This window comes from Molothrus aeneus, chromosome 6 (assembly GCF_037042795.1).
Source record: "Molothrus aeneus isolate 106 chromosome 6, BPBGC_Maene_1.0, whole genome shotgun sequence".
In the NCBI taxonomy this organism is placed as follows: Eukaryota; Metazoa; Chordata; class Aves; order Passeriformes; family Icteridae; genus Molothrus; species Molothrus aeneus.
Genome location: NC_089651.1, coordinates 54,654,439 through 54,677,277, shown reverse-complemented (window position 1 = coordinate 54,677,277; position 22,839 = coordinate 54,654,439). Strand labels below are relative to the sequence as shown.

Here is a 22,839-nt window from a genome sequence, read left to right as displayed (position 1 = left end):
ACAAGTAGATACTAGTAATCAAAAGAACATTTTTCAGGTTTTAAGGTATGTTTTTTATTTTCTGTTGCACCTATATTTAGGTTACTTCTAATCTTCTGAATACTATTTGTTCTTTTAGGAAAAAGAGCTCAGTGAGAGCATTCCTGAAGAAACACTGCATGTTTCAGGAAAATCCATTTCAGAAGAAGACAGGGAAACATTAATTGTAAGCCAAAGAGTAGGAAGAAGTAAGAGACCTAAAAAAGATAGATTATCATGGCCAAAATTTCAATCAATCAAAAATAAAAAGATATTGAGGCACAGAAGATCTCATAGTACATCAGATGCATATGAGCCTGCTTTGCAGGATATTTCCCCTACAAGCACGGACACAGAGTCTCAATTTCCACAAGAGGTCCATACCAAAGAGAAAAAAGGAAGCCAAAAGAAGCTGAAGTTCCCTAGCATTGGATTCAGAATGCACAGGTCCAAACCAGAGCCACAAGAGAAGCAAAAACAAGAAATAAAAACGACACTGATCTCTGAAAGAGAAAAAATGCATAAATATGATATAAGCCTGGAAAATCCCGAAATTTTAACTGTTGAATATACCACATCTCCTGCTTATGAAGTGAAGACAGGGGAGGGACATGAAACTTTAACAAAAGACTTAAAAGAAATTAAAAATGGCATTCCGTCTCATGTAAAACAATGCCCTGAAGTTGAAATAAGCATTAAAAATGACAAGGAAGCATCATCAAAATTTAGTGTACCTGAAGTACCAGACATAACAACAGAGATACCAAAGCCTAGTTTAGAAACTGCTGATCTGAAAGTAAGCCCAACTAAAAAATCTCCACAAGCCTCATCAAAATCCCGAAAAAAGAAACAGAAGGGAACAGCAGATAAAAAAGATGGAGAAAGTGGAATTAACATAGACTTGATGGGTCACAGTACTAAAGGATCTGTACAGGTAAAAGGCCTAGAAATTGGCACTGCTAAAGTAGAATTACAGACATCTGAAACACTGCAAACAGGAGAAAAACAAGCAGAAGACACACAAATAGTAAATATTCAGAAAATAAATTCTGGAATTTCAGTGCCCAAAAGAAAAGAGACAGAGACTGACACTACTAAACAGGGAACTGACATTCCACAGTCAGTCCCAGAAAAAACAGCTGATATGACTTCAGAGGACAGCAGGTATTTCAATGTGAAAACTCTTTTGCCAGATGCACAATCAGATGTATCTACATGGAAAATACAAATGCCATCATTCAAAGTGGCCAAAGCACCCAAAGCACCCAAAACAGACATGAAAATAACAAGAGAAGAAAGCAAAGAGGACACAGAAGATAGGATAAAAAAGGAAAGTATGGAGGAAGATGGCATGCCCACAAATGACAAAGACTTAAACATAGAAATTGAAATGAAAAGAGGAGAAAAAGATATAGAGGGGAAAGAAAGCAAATTCAGACTGCCAAAGTTAAAATTCCCTACATTTACCTGGTCAAATACCAAGGAAGAAACAGCCCAACTTAAAGAACAGATAAGTGACAGAGAACTAAAAGTGCAAACCTTGGAAAATGCAGGAGGACTTCAGGTAACTGGACCACCAGAAAAAATTCCAACTGCTGAAATGGAAATAGGAATATCCATAGGAAAAACAGATGAAAACAATATAATACAAAAACCTGAAGGCCAGTTACCGAGTCTGAAAAAACCAGATATAAAATCTACACCAACAGAAATAAAAACAGAAGATACCACAGGAAAAATACAGATTTCAAAAACAGGTATTGAAACAGAGAAGTGGGAATTCAATAAAAAATCAAAAGATAAAATTTCAGAAATTACACCAGCTAATATCAAAGCTCCCAAGGTGGACATCAGTCTGCCCTCTGTTGACGTCACCCTTCCACAGGCCAGCGTCGACTTGCAGGCACCCGAGGCCAGCCTTAGCCTTGAAGGAGAAGCCAAAGTCCCAGAGAAGGAGGCCACCAAGACCAAGGACGGCAAGTTCAAGATGCCCAAGTTCGGCATGCCTTCCTTTGGCTGGTCCAGCAGCAGAGAGGCCAAGGGCACCGTGGCGGCCGAGGTGGACGTCAGCCTCCCGGAGCCTCAAGTGACGGTGCCTTCTGGAGCCACCAAAGTGGAGGTGACCCTGCCCACGGCCAATATCCAAGTGCCCAGTGTGGAGGTGACCGTTGAGATGGGCACGGTAGCCGCCGAGGGTGAGAAAGGCCGATTCAAGATGCCCGACGTCAAGATGCCCAGCGTCAAGCTGCCCAAAGTCAAAGCTCCCCAGGCACAGGTCAGCCTGCCCAAGGCCGAGGTCTCGCTGCCCAAAGGCCAGGAGGGCGAAGCGGCCCTGCAGGGCCCCGAGGCCGAAGCCAGCCTGGAGGTGGCCGCTGGCAAAGCAGAGGGTGGCGGCATGAAAATACACATGCCCAAAGTCAAGGTGCCCAGCGTGGTCTTCTCCAAGCCTACCATCAAGTCTCCCAAACTGGAGGCAGACGTCAGCCTCCCGCAGGCCGAGCTCAAGGCCACCGACATGACTGTCACGGCCCCCGATGTCAAGCTGCCCTCCGTTGAAGGCTCCCTGGAGCTCCAGGCGCCCGACGTAGAGGTCAAAGCTCCCTCCGCCGAAGGCAAGCTGGAGCTGGAAGGCACGGGCCTGAAAGGCAAGTTGAAGATGCCCAAATTTGACAAGCCCAAATTCACAGTCTCCTCCCCCAAGGCCGAGGTGCCCACAGCCGAGATCAGCCTGCCCAGCGCCGAGGTGGAGCTCCCATCCGCCACCGTGACGGCCTCAACAGAGGGCACTGGCGTGAAGCTGGAGAAGCCCTCCCTCAAGATGCCCAAAGCTGACATCAAAGCTCCCAAGGTGGACATCAGTCTGCCCTCTGTTGACGTCACCCTTCCACAGGCCAGCGTCGACTTGCAGGCCCCCGAGGCCAGCCTTAGCCTTGAAGGAGAAGCCAAAGTCCCAGAGAAGGAGGCCACCAAGACCAAGGACGGCAAGTTCAAGATGCCCAAGTTCGGCATGCCTTCCTTTGGCTGGTCCAGCAGCAGAGAGGCCAAGGGCACCGTGGCCGCCGAGGTGGACGTCAGCCTCCCGGAGCCTCAAGTGACAGTGCCTTCCGGAGCCACCGAAGTGGAGGTGACCCTGCCCACGGCCAATATCCAAGTGCCCAGTGTGGAGGTGACCGTTGAGACGGGCACGGTAGCCGCCGAGGGTGAGAAAGGCCGATTCAAGATGCCCGACGTCAAGATGCCCAGCGTCAAGCTGCCCAAAGTCAAAGCTCCCCAGGCACAGGTCAGCCTGCCCAAGGCCGAGGTCTCGCTGCCCAAAGGCCAGGAGGGCGAAGCGGCCCTGCAGGGCCCCGAGGCCGAAGCCAGCCTGGAGGTGGCCGCTGGCAAAGCAGAGGGTGGCGGCATGAAAATACACATGCCCAAAGTCAAGGTGCCCAGCGTGGTCTTCTCCAAGCCTACCATCAAGTCTCCCAAACTGGAGGCAGACGTCAGCCTCCCGCAGGCCGAGCTCAAGGCCACCGACATGACTGTCACGGCCCCCGATGTCAAGCTGCCCTCCGTTGAAGGCTCCCTGGAGCTCCAGGCGCCCGACGTAGAGGTCAAAGCTCCCTCCGCCGAAGGCAAGCTGGAGCTGGAAGGCACGGGCCTGAAAGGCAAGCTGAAGATGCCCAAATTTGACAAGCCCAAATTCACAGTCTCCTCCCCCAAGGCCGAGGTGCCCACAGCCGAGATCAGCCTGCCCAGCGCTGAGGTGGAGCTCCCATCCGCCACCGTGACGGCCTCAACAGAGGGCACTGGCGTGAAGCTGGAGAAGCCCTCCCTCAAGATGCCCAAAGCTGACATCAAAGCTCCCAAGGTGGACATCAGTCTGCCCTCTGTTGACGTCACCCTTCCACAGGCCAGCGTCGACTTGCAGGCCCCCGAGGCCAGCCTTAGCCTTGAAGGAGAAGCCAAAGTCCCAGAGAAGGAGGCCACCAAGACCAAGGACGGCAAGTTCAAGATGCCCAAGTTCGGCATGCCTTCCTTTGGCTGGTCCAGCAGCAGAGAGGCCAAGGGCACCGTGGCCGCCGAGGTGGACGTCAGCCTCCCGGAGCCTCAAGTGACGGTGCCTTCCGGAGCCACCGAAGTGGAGGTGACCCTGCCCACGGCCGATATCCAAGTGCCCGGTGTGGAGGTGACCGTTGAGACGGGCACGGTAGCCGCCGAGGGTGAGAAAGGCCGATTCAAGATGCCCGACGTCAAGATGCCCAGCGTCAAGCTGCCCAAAGTCAAAGCTCCCCAGGCACAGGTCAGCCTGCCCAAGGCCGAGGTCTCGCTGCCCAAAGGCCAGGAGGGCGAAGCGGCCCTGCAGGGCCCCGAGGCCGAAGCCAGCCTGGAGGTGGCCGCTGGCAAAGCAGAGGGTGGCGGCATGAAAATACACATGCCCAAAGTCAAGGTGCCCAGCGTGGTCTTCTCCAAGCCTACCATCAAGTCTCCCAAACTGGAGGCAGACGTCAGCCTCCCGCAGGCCGAGCTCAAGGCCACCGACATGACTGTCACGGCCCCCGATGTCAAGCTGCCCTCCGTTGAAGGCTCCCTGGAGCTCCAGGCGCCCGACGTAGAGGTCAAAGCTCCCTCCGCCGAAGGCAAGCTGGAGCTGGAAGGCACGGGCCTGAAAGGCAAGCTGAAGATGCCCAAATTTGACAAGCCCAAATTCACAGTCTCCTCCCCCAAGGCCGAGGTGCCCACAGCCGAGATCAGCCTGCCCAGCGCCGAGGTGGAGCTCCCATCCGCCACCATGACGGCCTCAACAGAGGGCACTGGCGTGAAGCTGGAGAAGCCCTCCCTCAAGATGCCCAAAGCTGACATCAAAGCTCCCAAGGTGGACATCAGTCTGCCCTCTGTTGACGTCACCCTTCCACAGGCCAGCGTCGACTTGCAGGCCCCCGAGGCCAGCCTTAGCCTTGAAGGAGAAGCCAAAGTCCCAGAGAAGGAGGCCACCAAGACCAAGGACGGCAAGTTCAAGATGCCCAAGTTCGGCATGCCTTCCTTTGGCTGGTCCAGCAGCAGAGAGGCCAAGGGCACCGTGGCCGCCGAGGTGGACGTCAGCCTCCCGGAGCCTCAAGTGACGGTGCCTTCCGGAGCCACCGAAGTGGAGGTGACCCTGCCCACGGCCGATATCCAAGTGCCCGGTGTGGAGGTGACCGTTGAGACGGGCACGGTAGCCGCCGAGGGTGAGAAAGGCCGATTCAAGATGCCCGACGTCAAGATGCCCAGCGTCAAGCTGCCCAAAGTCAAAGCTCCCCAGGCACAGGTCAGCCTGCCCAAGGCCGAGGTCTCGCTGCCCAAAGGCCAGGAGGGCGAAGCGGCCCTGCAGGGCCCCGAGGCCGAAGCCAGCCTGGAGGTGGCCGCTGGCAAAGCAGAGGGTGGCGGCATGAAAATACACATGTCCAAAGTCAAGGTGCCCAGCGTGGTCTTCTCCAAGCCTACCATCAAGTCTCCCAAACTGGAGGCAGACGTCAGCCTCCCGCAGGCCGAGCTCAAGGCCACCGACATGACTGTCACGGCCCCCGATGTCAAGCTGCCCTCCGTTGAAGGCTCCCTGGAGCTCCAGGCGCCCGACGTAGAGGTCAAAGCTCCCTCCGCCGAAGGCAAGCTGGAGCTGGAAGGCACGGGCCTGAAAGGCAAGCTGAAGATGCCCAAATTTGACAAGCCCAAATTCACAGTCTCCTCCCCCAAGGCCGAGGTGCCCACAGCCGAGTTCAGCCTGCCCAGCGCTGAGGTGGAGCTCCCATCCGCCACCGTGACGGCCTCAACAGAGGGCACTGGCGTGAAGCTGGAGAAGCCCTCCCTCAAGATGCCCAAAGCTGACATCAAAGCTCCCAAGGTGGACATCAGTCTGCCCTCTGTTGACGTCACCCTTCCACAGGCCAGCGTCGACTTGCAGGCCCCCGAGGCCAGCCTTAGCCTTGAAGGAGAAGCCAAAGTCCCAGAGAAGGAGGCCACCAAGACCAAGGACGGCAAGTTCAAGATGCCCAAGTTCGGCATGCCTTCCTTTGGCTGGTCTAGCAGCAGAGAGGCCAAGGGCACCGTGGCCGCCGAGGTGGACGTCAGCCTCCCAGAGCCTCAAGTGACGGTGCCTTCCAGAGCCACCGAAGTGGAGGTGACCCTGCCCACGGCCGATATCCAAGTGCCCGGTGTGGAGGTGACCGTTGAGACGGGCACGGTAGCCGCCGAGGGTGAGAAAGGCCGATTCAAGATGCCCGACGTCAAGATGCCCAGCGTCAAGCTGCCCAAAGTCAAAGATCCCCAGGCACAGGTCAGCCTGCCCAAGGCCGAGGTCTCGCTGCCCAAAGGCCAGGAGGGCGAAGCGGCCCTGCAGGGCCCCGAGGCCGAAGCCAGCCTGGAGGTGGCCGCTGGCAAAGCAGAGGGTGGCGGCATGAAAATACACATGCCCAAAGTCAAGGTGCCCAGCGTGGTCTTCTCCAAGCCTACCATCAAGTCTCCCAAACTGGAGGCAGACGTCAGCCTCCCGCAGGCCGAGCTCAAGGCCACCGACATGACTGTCACGGCCCCCGATGTCAAGCTGCCCTCCGTTGAAGGCTCCCTGGAGCTCCAGGCGCCCGACGTAGAGGTCAAAGCTCCCTCCGCCGAAGGCAAGCTGGAGCTGGAAGGCACGGGCCTGAAAGGCAAGCTGAAGATGCCCAAATTTGACAAGCCCAAATTCACAGTCTCCTCCCCCAAGGCCAAGGTGCCCACAGCCGAGATCAGCCTGCCCAGCGCTGAGGTGGAGCTCCCATCCGCCACCGTGACGGCCTCAACAGAGGGCACTGGCGTGAAGCTGGAGAAGCCCTCCCTCAAGATGCCCAAAGCTGACATCAAAGCTCCCAAGGTGGACATCAGTCTGCCCTCTGTTGACGTCACCCTTCCACAGGCCAGCGTCGACTTGCAGGCCCCCGAGGCCAGCCTTAGCCTTGAAGGAGAAGCCAAAGTCCCAGAGAAGGAGGCCACCAAGACCAAGGACGGCAAGTTCAAGATGCCCAAGTTCGGCATGCCTTCCTTTGGCTGGTCCAGCAGCAGAGAGGCCAAGGGCACCGTGGCCGCCGAGGTGGACGTCAGCCTCCCGGAGCCTCAAGTGACGGTGCCTTCCGGAGCCACCGAAGTGGAGGTGACCCTGCCCACGGCCGATATCCAAGTGCCCGGTGTGGAGGTGACCGTTGAGACGGGCACGGTAGCCGCCGAGGGTGAGAAAGGCCGATTCAAGATGCCCGACGTCAAGATGCCCAGCGTCAAGCTGCCCAAAGTCAAAGCTCCCCAGGCACCGGTCAGCCTGCCCAAGGCCGAGGTCTCGCTGCCCAAAGGCCAGGAGGGCGAAGCGGCCCTGCAGGACCCTGAGGCCGAAGCCAGCCTGGAGGTGGCCGCTGGCAAAGCGGAGGTTGGCGGCATGAAAATACACATGCCCAAAGTCAAGGTGCCCAGCGTGGTCTTCTCCAAGCCTACCATCAAGTCTCCCAAACTGGAGGCAGACGTCAGCCTCCCGCAGGCCGAGCTCAAGGCCACCGACATGACTGTCACGGCCCCCGATGTCAAGCTGCCCTCCGTTGAAGGCTCCCTGGAGCTCCAGGCGCCCGACGTAGAGGTCAAAGCTCCCTCCGCCGAAGGCAAGCTGGAGCTGGAAGGCACGGGCCTGAAAGGCAAGCTGAAGATGCCCAAATTTGACAAGCCCAAATTCACAGTCTCCTCCCCCAAGGCCGAGGTGCCCACAGCCGAGATCAGCCTGCCCAGCGCTGAGGTGGAGCTCCCATCCGCCATCGTGACGGCCTCAACAGAGGGCACTGGCGTGAAGCTGGAGAAGCCCTCCCTCAAGATGCCCAAAGCTGACATCAAAGCTCCCAAGGTGGACATCAGTCTGCCCTCTGTTGACGTCACCCTTCCACAGGCCAGCGTCGACTTGCAGGCCCCCGAGGCCAGCCTTAGCCTTGAAGGAGAAGCCAAAGTCCCAGAGAAGGAGGCCACCAAGACCAAGGACGGCAAGTTCAAGATGCCCAAGTTCGGCATGCCTTCCTTTGGCTGGTCCAGCAGCAGAGAGGCCAAGGGCACCGTGGCCGCCGAGGTGGACGTCAGCCTCCCGGAGCCTCAAGTGACGGTGCCTTCCGGAGCCACCGAAGTGGAGGTGACCCTGCCCACGGCCGATATCCAAGTGCCCGGTGTGGAGGTGACCGTTGAGACGGGCACGGTAGCCGCCGAGGGTGAGAAAGGCCGATTCAAGATGCCCGACGTCAAGATGCCCAGCGTCAAGCTGCCCAAAGTCAAAGCTCCCCAGGCACAGGTCAGCCTGCCCAAGGCCGAGGTCTCGCTGCCCAAAGGCCAGGAGGGCGAAGCGGCCCTGCAGGGCCCCGAGGCCGAAGCCAGCCTGGAGGTGGCCGCTGGCAAAGCAGAGGGTGGCGGCATGAAAATACACATGTCCAAAGTCAAGGTGCCCAGCGTGGTCTTCTCCAAGCCTACCATCAAGTCTCCCAAACTGGAGGCAGACGTCAGCCTCCCGCAGGCCGAGCTCAAGGCCACCGACATGACTGTCACGGCCCCCGATGTCAAGCTGCCCTCCGTTGAAGGCTCCCTGGAGCTCCAGGCGCCCGACGTAGAGGTCAAAGCTCCCTCCGCCGAAGGCAAGCTGGAGCTGGAAGGCACGGGCCTGAAAGGCAAGCTGAAGATGCCCAAATTTGACAAGCCCAAATTCACAGTCTCCTCCCCCAAGGCCGAGGTGCCCACAGCCGAGATCAGCCTGCCCAGCGCTGAGGTGGAGCTCCCATCCGCCACCGTGACGGCCTCAACAGAGGGCACTGGCGTGAAGCTGGAGAAGCCCTCCCTCAAGATGCCCAAAGCTGACATCAAAGCTCCCAAGGTGGACATCAGTCTGCCCTCTGTTGACGTCACCCTTCCACAGGCCAGCGTCGACTTGCAGGCCCCCGAGGCCAGCCTTAGCCTTGAAGGAGAAGCCAAAGTCCCAGAGAAGGAGGCCACCAAGACCAAGGACGGCAAGTTCAAGATGCCCAAGTTCGGCATGCCTTCCTTTGGCTGGTCCAGCAGCAGAGAGGCCAAGGGCACCGTGGCCGCCGAGGTGGACGTCAGCCTCCCAGAGCCTCAAGTGACGGTGCCTTCCGGAGCCACCGAAGTGGAGGTGACCCTGCCCACGGCCGATATCCAAGTGCCCGGTGTGGAGGTGACCGTTGAGACGGGCACGGTAGCCGCCGAGGGTGAGAAAGGCCGATTCAAGATGCCCGACGTCAAGATGCCCAGCGTCAAGCTGCCCAAAGTCAAAGCTCCCCAGGCACAGGTCAGCCTGCCCAAGGCCGAGGTCTCGCTGCCCAAAGGCCAGGAGGGGGAAGCGGCCCTGCAGGGCCCCGAGGCCGAAGCCAGCCTGGAGGTGGCCGCTGGCAAAGCAGAGGGTGGCGGCATGAAAATACACATGCCCAAAGTCAAGGTGCCCAGCGTGGTCTTCTCCAAGCCTACCATCAAGTCTCCCAAACTGGAGGCAGACGTCAGCCTCCCGCAGGCCGAGCTCAAGGCCACCGACATGACTGTCACGGCCCCCGATGTCAAGCTGCCCTCCGTTGAAGGCTCCCTGGAGCTCCAGGCGCCCGACGTAGAGGTCAAAGCTCCCTCCGCCGAAGGCAAGCTGGAGCTGGAAGGCACGGGCCTGAAAGGCAAGCTGAAGATGCCCAAATTTGACAAGCCCAAATTCACAGTCTCCTCCCCCAAGGCCAAGGTGCCCACAGCCGAGATCAGCCTGCCCAGCGCCGAGGTGGAGCTCCCATCCGCCACCATGACGGCCTCAACAGAGGGCACTGGCGTGAAGCTGGAGAAGCCCTCCCTCAAGATGCCCAAAGCTGACATCAAAGCTCCCAAGGTGGACATCAGTCTGCCCTCTGTTGACGTCACCCTTCCACAGGCCAGCGTCGACTTGCAGGCCCCCGAGGCCAGCCTTAGCCTTGAAGGAGAAGCCAAAGTCCCAGAGAAGGAGGCCACCAAGACCAAGGACGGCAAGTTCAAGATGCCCAAGTTCGGCATGCCTTCCTTTGGCTGGTCCAGCAGCAGAGAGGCCAAGGGCACCGTGGCCGCCGAGGTGGACGTCAGCCTCCCGGAGCCTCAAGTGACGGTGCCTTCCGGAGCCACCGAAGTGGAGGTGACCCTGCCCACGGCCGATATCCAAGTGCCCGGTGTGGCGGTGACCGTTGAGACGGGCACGGTAGCCGCCGAGGGTGAGAAAGGCCGATTCAAGATGCCCGACGTCAAGATGCCCAGCGTCAAGCTGCCCAAAGTCAAAGCTCCCCAGGCACAGGTCAGCCTGCCCAAGGCCGAGGTCTCGCTGCCCAAAGGCCAGGAGGGCGAAGCGGCCCTGCAGGGCCCCGAGGCCGAAGCCAGCCTGGAGGTGGCCGCTGGCAAAGCGGAGGGTGGCGGCATGAAAATACACATGCCCAAAGTCAAGGTGCCCAGCGTGGTCTTCTCCAAGCCCACCATCAAGTCTCCCAAACTGGAGGCAGACGTCAGCCTCCCGCAGGCCGAGCTCAAGGCCACCGACATGACTGTCACGGCCCCCGATGTCAAGCTGCCCTCCGTTGAAGGCTCCTTGGAGCTCCAGGCGCCCGACGTAGAGGTCAAAGCTCCCTCCACCGAAGGCAAGCTGGAGCTGGAAGGCACGGGCCTGAAAGGCAAGCTGAAGATGCCCAAATTTGACAAGCCCAAATTCACAGTCTCCTCCCCCAAGGCCGAGGTGCCCACAGCCGAGATCAGCCTGCCCAGCGCTGAGGTGGAGCTCCCATCCGCCACCGTGACAGCCTCAACAGAGGGCACTGGCGTGAAGCTGGAGAAGCCCTCCCTCAAGATGCCCAAAGCTGACATCAAAGCTCCCAAGGTGGACATCAGTCTGCCCTCTGTTGACGTCACCCTTCCACAGGCCAGCGTCGACTTGCAGGCCCCCGAGGCCAGCCTTAGCCTTGAAGGAGAAGCCAAAGTCCCAGAGAAGGAGGCCACCAAGACCAAGGACGGCAAGTTCAAGATGCCCAAGTTCGGCATGCCTTCCTTTGGCTGGTCCAGCAGCAGAGAGGCCAAGGGCACCGTGGCCGCCGAGGTGGACGTCAGCCTCCCGGAGCCTCAAGTGACGGTGCCTTCCGGAGCCACCGAAGTGGAGGTGACCCTGCCCACGGCCGATATCCAAGTGCCCGGTGTGGAGGTGACCGTTGAGACGGGCACGGTAGCTGCCGAGGGTGAGAAAGGCCGATTCAAGATGCCCGACGTCAAGATGCCCAGCGTCAAGCTGCCCAAAGTCAAAGCTCCCCAGGCACCGGTCAGCCTGCCCAAGGCCGAGGTCTCGCTGCCCAAAGGCCAGGAGGGCGAAGCGGCCCTGCAGGGCCCCGAGGCCGAAGCCAGCCTGGAGGTGGCCGCTGGCAAAGCAGAGGGTGGCGGCATGAAAATACACATGCCCAAAGTCAAGGTGCCCAGCGTGGTCTTCTCCAAGCCTACCATCAAGTCTCCCAAACTGGAGGCAGACGTCAGCCTCCCGCAGGCCGAGCTCAAGGCCACCGACATGACTGTCACGGCCCCCGATGTCAAGCTGCCCTCCGTTGAAGGCTCCCTGGAGCTCCAGGCGCCCGACGTAGAGGTCAAAGCTCCCTCCGCCGAAGGCAAGCTGGAGCTGGAAGGCACGGGCCTGAAAGGCAAGCTGAAGATGCCCAAATTTGACAAGCCCAAATTCACAGTCTCCTCCCCCAAGGCCGAGGTGCCCACAGCCGAGATCAGCCTGCCCAGCGCCGAGGTGGAGCTCCCATCCGCCACCGTGACGGCCTCAACAGAGGGCACTGGCGTGAAGCTGGAGAAGCCCTCCCTCAAGATGCCCAAAGCTGACATCAAAGCTCCCAAGGTGGACATCAGTCTGCCCTCTGTTGACGTCACCCTTCCACAGGCCAGCGTCGACTTGCAGGCCCCCGAGGCCAGCCTTAGCCTTGAAGGAGAAGACAAAGTCCCAGAGAAGGAGGCCACCAAGACCAAGGACGGCAAGTTCAAGATGCCCAAGTTCGGCATGCCTTCCTTTGGCTGGTCTAGCAGCAGAGAGGCCAAGGGCACCGTGGCCGCCGAGGTGGACGTCAGCCTCCCAGAGCCTCAAGTGACGGTGCCTTCCGGAGCCACCGAAGTGGAGGTGACCCTGCCCACGGCCGATATCCAAGTGCCCGGTGTGGAGGTGACCGTTGAGACGGGCACGGTAGCCGCCGAGGGTGAGAAAGGCCGATTCAAGATGCCCGACGTCAAGATGCCCAGCGTCAAGCTGCCCAAAGTCAAAGCTCCCCAGGCACAGGACAGCCTGCCCAAGGCCGAGGTCTCGCTGCCCAAAGGCCAGGAGGGCGAAGCGGCCCTGCAGGGCCCTGAGGCCGAAGCCAGCCTGGAGGTGGCCGCTGGCAAAGCGGAGGGTGGCGGCATGAAAATACACATGCCCAAAGTCAAGGTGCCCAGCGTGGTCTTCTCCAAGCCCACCATCAAGTCTCCCAAACTGGAGGCAGACGTCAGCCTCCCGCAGGCCGAGCTCAAGGCCACCGACATGACTGTCACGGCCCCCGATGTCAAGCTGCCCTCCGTTGAAGGCTCCCTGGAGCTCCAGGCGCCCGACGTAGAGGTCAAAGCTCCCTCCGCCGAAGGCAAGCTGGAGCTGGAAGGCACGGGCCTGAAAGGCAAGCTGAAGATGCCCAAATTTGACAAGCCCAAATTCACAGTCTCCTCCCCCAAGGCCGAGGTGCCCACAGCCGAGATCAGCCTGCCCAGCGCTGAGGTGGAGCTCCCATCCGCCATCGTGACGGCCTCAACAGAGGGCACTGGCGTGAAGCTGGAGAAGCCCTCCCTCAAGATGCCCAAAGCTGACATCAAAGCTCCCAAGGTGGACATCAGTCTGCCCTCTGTTGACGTCACCCTTCCACAGGCCAGCGTCGACTTGCAGGCCCCCGAGGCCAGCCTTAGCCTTGAAGGAGAAGCCAAAGTCCCAGAGAAGGAGGCCACCAAGACCAAGGACGGCAAGTTCAAGATGCCCAAGTTCGGCATGCCTTCCTTTGGCTGGTCCAGCAGCAGAGAGGCCAAGGGCACCGTGGCCGCCGAGGTGGACGTCAGCCTCCCGGAGCCTCAAGTGACGGTGCCTTCCGGAGCCACCGAAGTGGAGGTGACCCTGCCCACGGCCGATATCCAAGTGCCCGGTGTGGAGGTGACCGTTGAGACGGGCACGGTAGCCGCCGAGGGTGAGAAAGGCCGATTCAAGATGCCCGACGTCAAGATGCCCAGCGTCAAGCTGCCCAAAGTCAAAGCTCCCCAGGCACAGGTCAGCCTGCCCAAGGCCGAGGTCTCACTGCCCAAAGGCCAGGAGGGCGAAGCGGCCCTGCAGGGCCCTGAGGCCGAAGCCAGCCTGGAGGTGGCCGCTGGCAAAGCGGAGGGTGGCGGCATGAAAATACACATGCCCAAAGTCAAGGTGCCCAGCGTGGTCTTCTCCAAGCCCACCATCAAGTCTCCCAAACTGGAGGCAGACGTCAGCCTCCCGCAGGCCGAGCTCAAGGCCACCGACATGACTGTCATGGCCCCCGATGTCAAGCTGCCCTCCGTTGAAGGCTCCCTGGAGCTCCAGGCGCCCGACGTAGAGGTCAAAGCTCCCTCCGCCGAAGGCAAGCTGGAGCTGGAAGGCACGGGCCTGAAAGGCAAGCTGAAGATGCCCAAATTTGACAAGCCCAAATTCACAGTCTCCTCCCCCAAGGCCGAGGTGCCCACAGCCGAGATCAGCCTGCCCAGCGCTGAGGTGGAGCTCCCATCCGCCATCGTGACGGCCTCAACAGAGGGCACTGGCGTGAAGCTGGAGAAGCCCTCCCTCAAGATGCCCAAAGCTGACATCAAAGCTCCCAAGGTGGACATCAGTCTGCCCTCTGTTGACGTCACCCTTCCACAGGCCAGCGTCGACTTGCAGGCCCCCGAGGCCAGCTTTAGCCTTGAAGGAGAAGCCAAAGTCCCAGAGAAGGAGGCCACCAAGACCAAGGACGGCAAGTTCAAGATGCCCAAGTTCGGCATGCCTTCCTTTGGCTGGTCCAGCAGCAGAGAGGCCAAGGGCACCGTGGCCGCCGAGGTGGACGTCAGCCTCCCGGAGCCTCAAGTGACGGTGCCTTCCGGAGCCACCGAAGTGGAGGTGACCCTGCCCACGGCCGATATCCAAGTGCCCAGTGTGGAGGTGACCGTTGAGACGGGCACGGTAGCCGCCGAGGGTGAGAAAGGCCGATTCAAGATGCCCGACGTCAAGATGCCCAGCGTCAAGCTGCCCAAAGTCAAAGCTCCCCAGGCACAGGTCAGCCTGCCCAAGGCCGAGGTCTCGCTGCCCAAAGGCCAGGAGGGCGAAGCGGCCCTGCAGGGCCCCGAGGCCGAAGCCAGCCTGGAGGTGGCCGCTGGCAAAGCGGAGGGTGGCGGCATGAAAATACACATGCCCAAAGTCAAGGTGCCCAGCGTGGTCTTCTCCAAGCCCACCATCAAGTCTCCCAAACTGGAGGCAGACGTCAGCCTCCCGCAAGCAGAGCTCAAGGCCACCGACATGACTGTCACGGCCCCCGATGTCAAGCTGCCCTCCGTTGAAGGCTCCCTGGAGCTCCAGGCGCCCGACGTAGAGGTCAAAGCTCCCTCCACCGAGGTGCCCACAGCCGAGATCAGCCTGCCCAGCGCTGAGGTGGAGCTCCCATCTGCCACCGTGACAGCCTCAACAGAGGACACTGGCGTGAAGCTGGAGAAGCCCTCCCTCAAGATGCCCAAAGCTGACATCAAAGCTCCCAAGGTGGACATCAGTCTGCCCTCTGTTGACGTCACCCTTCCACAGGCCAGCGTCAACTTGCAGGCCTCCGAGGCCAGCCTTAGCCTTGAAGGAGAAGCCAAAGTCCCAGAGAAGGAGGCCACCAAGACCAAGGACGGCAAGTTCAAGATGCCCAAGTTCAGCATGCCTTCCTTTGGCTGGTCTAGCAGCAGAGAGGCCAAGGGCACCGTGGCCGCCGAGGTGGACGTCAGCCTCCCGGAGCCTCAAGTGACGGTGCCTTCTGGAGCCACCAAAGTGGAGGTGACCCTGCCCACGGCCAATATCCAAGTGCCCGGTGTGGAGGTGACCGTTGAGACGGGCACGGTAGCTGCCGAGGGTGAGAAAGGCCGATTCAAGATGCCCGACGTCAAGATGCCCAGCGTCAAGCTGCCCAAAGTCAAAGCTCCCCAGGCACAGGTCAGCCTGCCCAAGGCCGAGGTCTCGCTGCCCAAAGGCCAGGAGGGCGAAGCGGCCCTGCAGGGCCCCGAGGCCGAAGCCAGCCTGGAGGTGGCCGCTGGCAAAGCAGAGGGGGGTGGCGGCATGAAAATACACATGCCCAAAGTCAAGGTGCCCAGCGTGGTCTTCTCCAAGCCTACCATCAAGTCTCCCAAACTGGAGGCAGACGTCAGCCTCCCGCAGGCTGAGCTCAAGGCCACCGACATGACTGTCACGGCCCCCGATGTCAAGCTGCCCTCCGTTGAAGGCTCCCTGGAGCTCCAGGCGCCCGACGTAGAGGTCAAAGCTCCCTCCGCCGAAGGCAAGCTGGAGCTGGAAGGCACGGGCCTGAAAGGCAAGCTGAAGATGCCCAAATTTGACAAGCCCAAATTCACAGTCTCCTCCCCCAAGGCCGAGGTGCCCACAGCCGAGATCAGCCTGCCCAGCGCTGAGGTGGAGCTCCCATCCGCCACCGTGATGGCCTCAACAGAGGGCACTGGCGTGAAGCTGGAGAAGCCCTCCCTCAAGATGCCCAAAGCTGACATCAAAGCTCCCAAGGTGGACATCAGTCTGCCCTCTGTTGACGTAACTCTTCCACAGGCCAGCGTCGACTTGCAGGCCCCCGAGGCCAGCCTTAGCCTTGAAGGAGAAGCCAAAGTCCCAGAGAAGGAGGCCACCAAGACCAAGGACGGCAAGTTCAAGATGCCCAAGTTCGGCATGCCTTCCTTTGGCTGGTCCAGCAGCAGAGAGGCCAAGGGCACCGTGGCCGCCGAGGTGGACGTCAGCCTCCTGGAGCCTCAAGTGACGGAGCCCTCAGGACCCGCCATCGTGGACGTGACATTTTCTGAGTCTGAGTTCCAAGCGCTGAGCTTTGATGTTCCCCTAGATTCTTCTTCTTGTAAAGAGGATATTGGTAAATCTAAATCTTCTATATTTAGGATGCCTAAAATTTCTCTTTCTAAAAGTTTCAAACCTCATGCACAAAGCCAGTCTGGATATGATGTTTCTGTGTCTGAAACTCTTTGTTATTCTTTAACGGAGGAATCTTCTTCTGTCCCTTCTGAGAGCGTTGAACCTAAACATTTTACTGACGTTAAGGGGGAGAGTGTCTCTAAAAGTACCAAATTCAGAGTTCCTAGCATTGGTTTCTCTAAATCTGAAGTGACTTCATCTCAAATTGATCTGGAGTCATCATTACAACAGGGGGATATTACTCTTACTAAATACCAAACTAATCTATCAGAATCGGAATCAAAAATAGCATCTCTTGCTGATGAAAATCTTTCAGATTTTGAAATTTTAAGTGAAGATGGTTCTGAGGAGCAAGGAGGTTTTAAGCTAGAGGGCAAAACCACATCTGCTGAAATATCTTTGGGTGACACAGAGGTCACAGTTAAAATTCCTAAATTCCGAAAACCAAAATTCAGAATTCGATCTAAGGGAAAAGCATCTGAAAGTGATGTTGGTGCCAATGTGGAATCTGAAATTTCCAAGGGAAGTATAACATCTGATATGACTTGTCCTGATATTGAAAAACCAGTTCAAATCCCTGATGCCCATCTTGGTGTCAAGTTGCATAAGCCTTCACTTGAAGTTGTTCAGGATGCACCAACAATGGATCCAAATCTCTCACCCATGGAGGTTACCTTGCCAAAATTAGAAGCAGAAATCCATGACCCAGATTTAGAGTGCAAGGCAGAACAGGAAGTAGTTACAGGAGAAAAGGGCACTGAGGAGAAAGAAAACAAATTTAAATCATCAAAATTCAAATTGCCTTCATTTAGGTGGTCCCCAAAGAAAGAAGCTATTGCTCCTTCTCATGTTGAGGAACATTTGGAAAGACCCACTTTGTCTACCTTATCTGGAGACATGGGATCTGAATTAACTTTTCCTGCTCCTGAGAATCAATACCTTCATGAAGAATTTGATACAACAGAAAAAGATGGTGAAAAGGCCAAAACCAAGAAGTCCCAATTTACCATGCCAAAGATCTCATTCCCTAAAATTAAGGGTCAGAAAGTACAGGTCTCTCTGCCTGTAGTGGAAAGTGGTGTTTCTGGACCCAAACAAGAAAAAGAAGGTGTTTCTGTTCAGAAATCTGAGAAAGGAAGTAGTGGAGAAGGTGCAGGACTGGGCATAAAAGTGCCCAAAGTATCAGTCCCAACTTCAGAATTTTCCAAACCAGAAGCCAAAGCTCCCAAAATAGAGGTGGATATTAGCATGCCTACAGGTGAGGTCAAAGTTCCTACCTGTGAAGGAGATGATCTGACACTGAAATCAGCTGCTGCTAATGCCAGCCTCTCCACCTCAGATATTAAGATGATACCTGAAGGTTCACTTGAGGTGAAGAGTCCTGACATAAGTGTTGAAAGAACATCAAGTGAAATTGCTGTGGGTGATGTAGAGATAAAAGCTGAAGGTTCTGAAGGGAAAACAAAAATGTCTAAATTCCAAATGCCAAAGGTAGGAATCACACTTTCTAAAGGGAAAGGGTCGGAAAAGAATGTTGGCCAATCCAAATCAGAAGTCAAGGTTCCCCATCTAAAAGCAACAGTAGAAATATCTGACATTGCTGTTGAAGCACCAGACTTGAAGGTAGAATGTGGCACAGAAACAAGGACTTACAGTCCTGAAGCCAAAATTACCAAAACTGACAGTAAGACATCAGAGGCTGATGTTCACCTCCCATCAGCTGACATTCCTATTCCAAAACCAGACAGTGATATTCAGGATTCAGATGCAGCAGTAAAGATCAAGGGGGAAATAAAGCAAGATGGAGATGGAGAAGAGAAAGAAGGACATTTCAAGATGCCCAAATTCAAACTTCCATCCTTCAGTTGGTCACCAAAAAAGGAAGCAAGTGTTAAATCTGATTCTGGAGCAAATTTGGAAGACCAAAAGCTTGTTGTCATGTCAAGCAGAATAGACACAGAAGTGAATGAAACTGCAACTGATGATCAAGGTAGTGGGCCAGACCTTGATCTGGAAATATCTGCAGGAAAAGTTGAGCAAAAAAGTCCAATTAAAAAGCCTCAATTTGTCATGCCTAAAATTTCGCTCTCCAAGATCAAGGTTCCAAAATCTCAAAAAGTTGAAGCTGATGCTACTCTTCATAAAACAGAAATAGAGGATGATGATTCTATTAAGATACCTGATATAGAAAAATGTCATCCTGAAGGGACGGAAGAAGGGGCACAGATCAGCATAAAACTGGCTGACACTACAGTCCACACTCTGGAGTTTTCCAGAGTAGAAACTGAAGCCTCTAAAACTGAAATAACAGTCAGCTCAGCAAAGATTGATGCTTCTTTGGCTCCCTCAGAGGGGAGTTTTCAACAGGTCGACTTAAAAATAAGTTCTACCAATGAATGTAATATTCAAAAAACAGGTACTAAGCTCTCCAAAGGAGAAGCTTCAGTTGATTTGAAGAGCCCTGATATATTAACAGAAAGCTCATCAGTTGTGGATGGAAGAAAAGTGAAATTAGAAGGTCCTGAAGGGAAGATTAAAATGCAGAAATTCCAGAAGACAAAGTTTGGAATCACTAGAACAAAAGGGAAAGTCCCAGAGACAGAGATCAGTTCTCCAAAAATAGAAGCTGAGCTACCCCAACTAAGAACAACAAAAGAAATTGCTGACATTGCTGTGGGAGTTCCAGCATCAGAACTTATATCTGATGTGGCAGATCCTGGAGTAGTTGATGGTAAGGTAAAAACACCCCAAGCTCTGACAGGTGGCATTGAAGATGCAAAGGTAGACATAAGCACCAAACCAAAGACAGAGGGGGTTAGTGAGAGTCTTGAGGAGAAGGAAATCAAATTAAAAGAACATGAAATAAAAGCTGAAGTTCAGACTGAAGAACATCAGGGATGGTTTAAAATGCCAAAATTCAGAATACCTGCATTTGGCAGGTCATCCTTAAAGGAAAAGAAAAGTGATGCCGATATTGAAAGAAGTATGGAAAAAGCTCAGGCAACTATTCCTTCTGCTAAAGTACAAACTGAAACAAGTGCTCCTGAAAATACCTTCTCATTACCACATGCAGTTGCTGAAATTACTATTGGAAAAGAAGGGATTCAGAAATTAGGAGATTCTGTGGAGAGTTCTAATGTTAGCTTGCCAAAGATTGAAGGAGACATTTCATTATCCACAGAAAGAACAGATAGTAGAGTGAGTATTCCAAAAACTGAAACTTACGCAGATGTAGTTAAGCACAGTGCTGAAGGACATACTTCAGAAATCACAGTGTCTGCAGCAGAATTGTCTAAGTCATACCCAAGCACTTTGGAAACTGACAAAGACAAGAGTTCAGCAAATAGGTTTCCTACGTGTACTCTGTCATCTCCAGAGCATAAAGGCAAATCACAGGATATAAATGTCCAAAAGGTAGAAAGTTCCATGAAGTTAGAGACATCAGGGGTAGGATTCAAGCCATCATCAGCTGAAATTACTCTGGATGCAACACAGAAGAAAACAGATGTTAATCTTCCAAAGGAAGAGCTAGATATTCAAAACAACGAGGCAGCAATTAAAAAAGGAAAGATAAAGGGTGAGGTGAAAATCACAGGAAAAGACAGTGAAGAAAGTCAATTAAAAAGGACTACGTATGAATGGTCCACAGCAAAAAGATCAGAAGATGGTACTTATGTTACTGCTAAGCTGGAAGATCTAAAGGTAGAAGTTCCAACATTGAAGACGGATGTTAAAATTACTGGAGTAGATCCTGAAATGAAATTTCACGTGAAAAGTGTTGAAAAGGATGTGTCTGCAGGAGTGGAAGTGCAAGTAGAAGATAGAGCAGAAACAAGTAAAATTAAAGCATACAAGTTTAAGATTCCAAGGTTTGGAATGTTGCATTCTGAAATCAAGGGGTTTGAAGATGATACCAATTTGCCAAAGTCAGAAGCTGATTCAGCACCTAAAAGTGAAAGAGGCACAGCAGAAATGCAGTTACAAAAACCAGAAGGATCAATTGGCCTGAAAAGTCCAGCTCTAGATTGTATAGAAGCATCTGCCAGAGTAACAGGGGAAACAGTGGACCAAACACAAGGTGTCCCAGAAGTAAGTGTAAGAATTCCCAAACTAAAAATACCAAGATTCACTTTCAGAGCTCCCCCAATTGAAGCTGATGTTTTACTGTCAAAAGTAGTAACAGATCCAAAGGGATCTAGTACTGACATTGAAATAGTGCAACTGCAAGCAAGCTCTGCTATCCCTGAAGAAACCCCAGGAGCTGTAGAGGGGGGTATTCAAAAAGCAAAAAGCAAAATTTTAACACTGACTGAACCTGCCATTAAAACAGCCCAAATGACAGCTACCATAGACTCCTCCCTTTCAAGTGCAGGGCAAGACATTCATTGGTCTTACATAGAGGGCCAAGAAGTAAGTGAAAAAGTAGAACCTGAACATGTTGCTATTGAGCGGTGTGAGATTTACACTACTGAGATACTGAAAGAATCAGAGATTCTATCATCAGAGGTCAAAACTGCTACTTTGGGATTCTCATTGCTCAAGGCCAAGTTGCCTGAATCACACAGTGATTTAGATGTGCTGGTCCAGCAGCCATCTCCAACAGGAGATGCATCAGTGAGAAAACCTACAGGTGCTGGTGAAAGCTTTGGAGTAGCTGCACAGGGAAGTGGCAGTGCTGAGCTTAAACTATCTGACAAACCACACCGTGGGTCTGAAGAATCTAGAGGAAAAGTAAGTTTGTCAAAGTTAAAAACATCTGCTGCTGAAGTAAAGGGTTCCAGTAAACTTGAAGAGAGTTTTCCTGATAAATCACCAGAGAGAATAACTGCAGCTCCTCTCTCTGAAGATGAAGATGCAGTTGAAGCAGTGGAAGGTGAAGAAAAAGACATAACCAATGAGAAAGAAAAGACTGATAGTAAAAGATCTCCTGGAAGATTTAAATTTTGGCTTCCAAGTATTGGCTTTTCATCTTCTGGGGATGAAACAAGCACAGATGCAAAAGCAGAAATAAAAAAATCAGTTCCAGAAGATGTGAAACCTGCTGACACATCAGATGATTCCTCTAAGCAGGCTGAAAAAGCTGGATGGTTTAGATTTCCCAAGCTTGGTTTCACATCTCCTTCCAAAAAGGCTAAGTCTGCTGACAAAGAAGAGGTGGGTCATAAAGAGGGGAGACTCTCAGATGAAGATAGCCCAACAGATAAGCCAGATGTGTTTTTTGATGCACAAGAAAGCTTATCACCTAAAGAAATAGGAGAAAGTGAAAAAGCTGAAATTGATGGGGCCTCATCTATTGTGACATCTTCAGCAAGAACTGAACTGATCTTGTTGGAGGAAGAAAAAGAGAGTAAATCTAGTATTGTTGGAGATACAGCCAAATGAAGGTTGTATTTTCTCAATCCTCAATCCTCAACAAAAACAAAATCATCCACAGAAGAGAATGTTTTCCTAATTTTCTACTAACTGAAAATTAAAAGCCAAGGTTGGTATTCATGAGAACACTTGAACAATTTTTCAAGTACATGGATGTACTAGATTGTACACTAATAAAAATAATGATTTCTTCATATCTACCCCAAGGGCAACAATTATGACAGGTGCAGATGAGCCCATAGGTTGAGCAAAGTCTGAGTAGATACCAGAACCACGAAAGTAAATCATTGAAAGGCTCAACAATACCAAAAGACTTGTTAAAGAGGCTTCTCAAAACACACCAGTTATATTTAGATTACAGATTATTTCCAGAATGGGCTCTAAACTAGTATTATGAGAACTACACTTACCTGTTTAGATTTTGGAACTTTCTGATCTACTTTTGCTTTGTTATTAAAAGGTTTTTTCTTTATTTCAGCTAAGGTAGTATGTATATTCCACAAACATTTTAAAATATAAAATAAAAATTAAATATTAGTGTAGAGAGACTAATGCTTTGCCTCTTCCTCTCTTCTCATTTTTTTTATTATTGTGGCAGGTCATATTTAGCCTTACAATAATTTAAAATAAAAAACAGCAAAACCCAACAGAAAAATTTCAAGACCAAAAAACATGTAACTAAATCATGTTTGTAAGATACCAGAATAAAACATGCTTACAAAGAATATTATTCAAATGTGGATAAATAAATTTTAATGTATATACTTATGGGATTGTTAAATGCTTAGAATGATCTGCCACACTGGTGGAATTGCTTCAGAGATTTTCTGGGAAAGGAGGTGTATATAATTATTTGCTCCTTTGTTTATATTAATGCTTCTCTCAAGTGCACAAGGAAAACCAGGATGTGTATGTGACAGCCTTCACATGTACCATTAAAACACTGTCTGTATTCTTAATTCACAATAAACTCACTATAGGAATAATAACTTGAGTAGCGTGAGTTACTGACATTTCTGATTAGGAAAATCCCAGCTTAAATTTGCAAAAGTTTGCATGTTCTTCATGTACTTAATGACAGCACAGTTCCTTAGTGTAAGGGTAATGGAGACTTTTCACTCAAAGTTGAATCATAGAATATGTTGAGTCAGAAGGAACCTTTCAGGATCCGTGAATCCCACTCCTGGCCCCGCACAGGACACCCCAGGACTCGC

The 22,839-nt window shown here is 53.5% G+C and overlaps 1 protein-coding gene across 1 annotated transcript in view; it reads left to right on the top strand.

Moving 5' to 3' along the window:
• Positions 1–22,608, top strand: part of AHNAK2 (AHNAK nucleoprotein 2) — a 128,841-nt gene extending 106,233 nt beyond the window's left edge. Inside the window, exon 7 of the mRNA XM_066552556.1 lies at positions 119–22,608. Coding sequence (XP_066408653.1) covers positions 119–21,634 — 21,516 coding nt within the window. The 3' untranslated portion in view covers positions 21,635–22,608. The remainder of the gene's footprint in view (positions 1–118) is intronic.
• Positions 22,609–22,839: the final 231 nt, after the last annotated feature.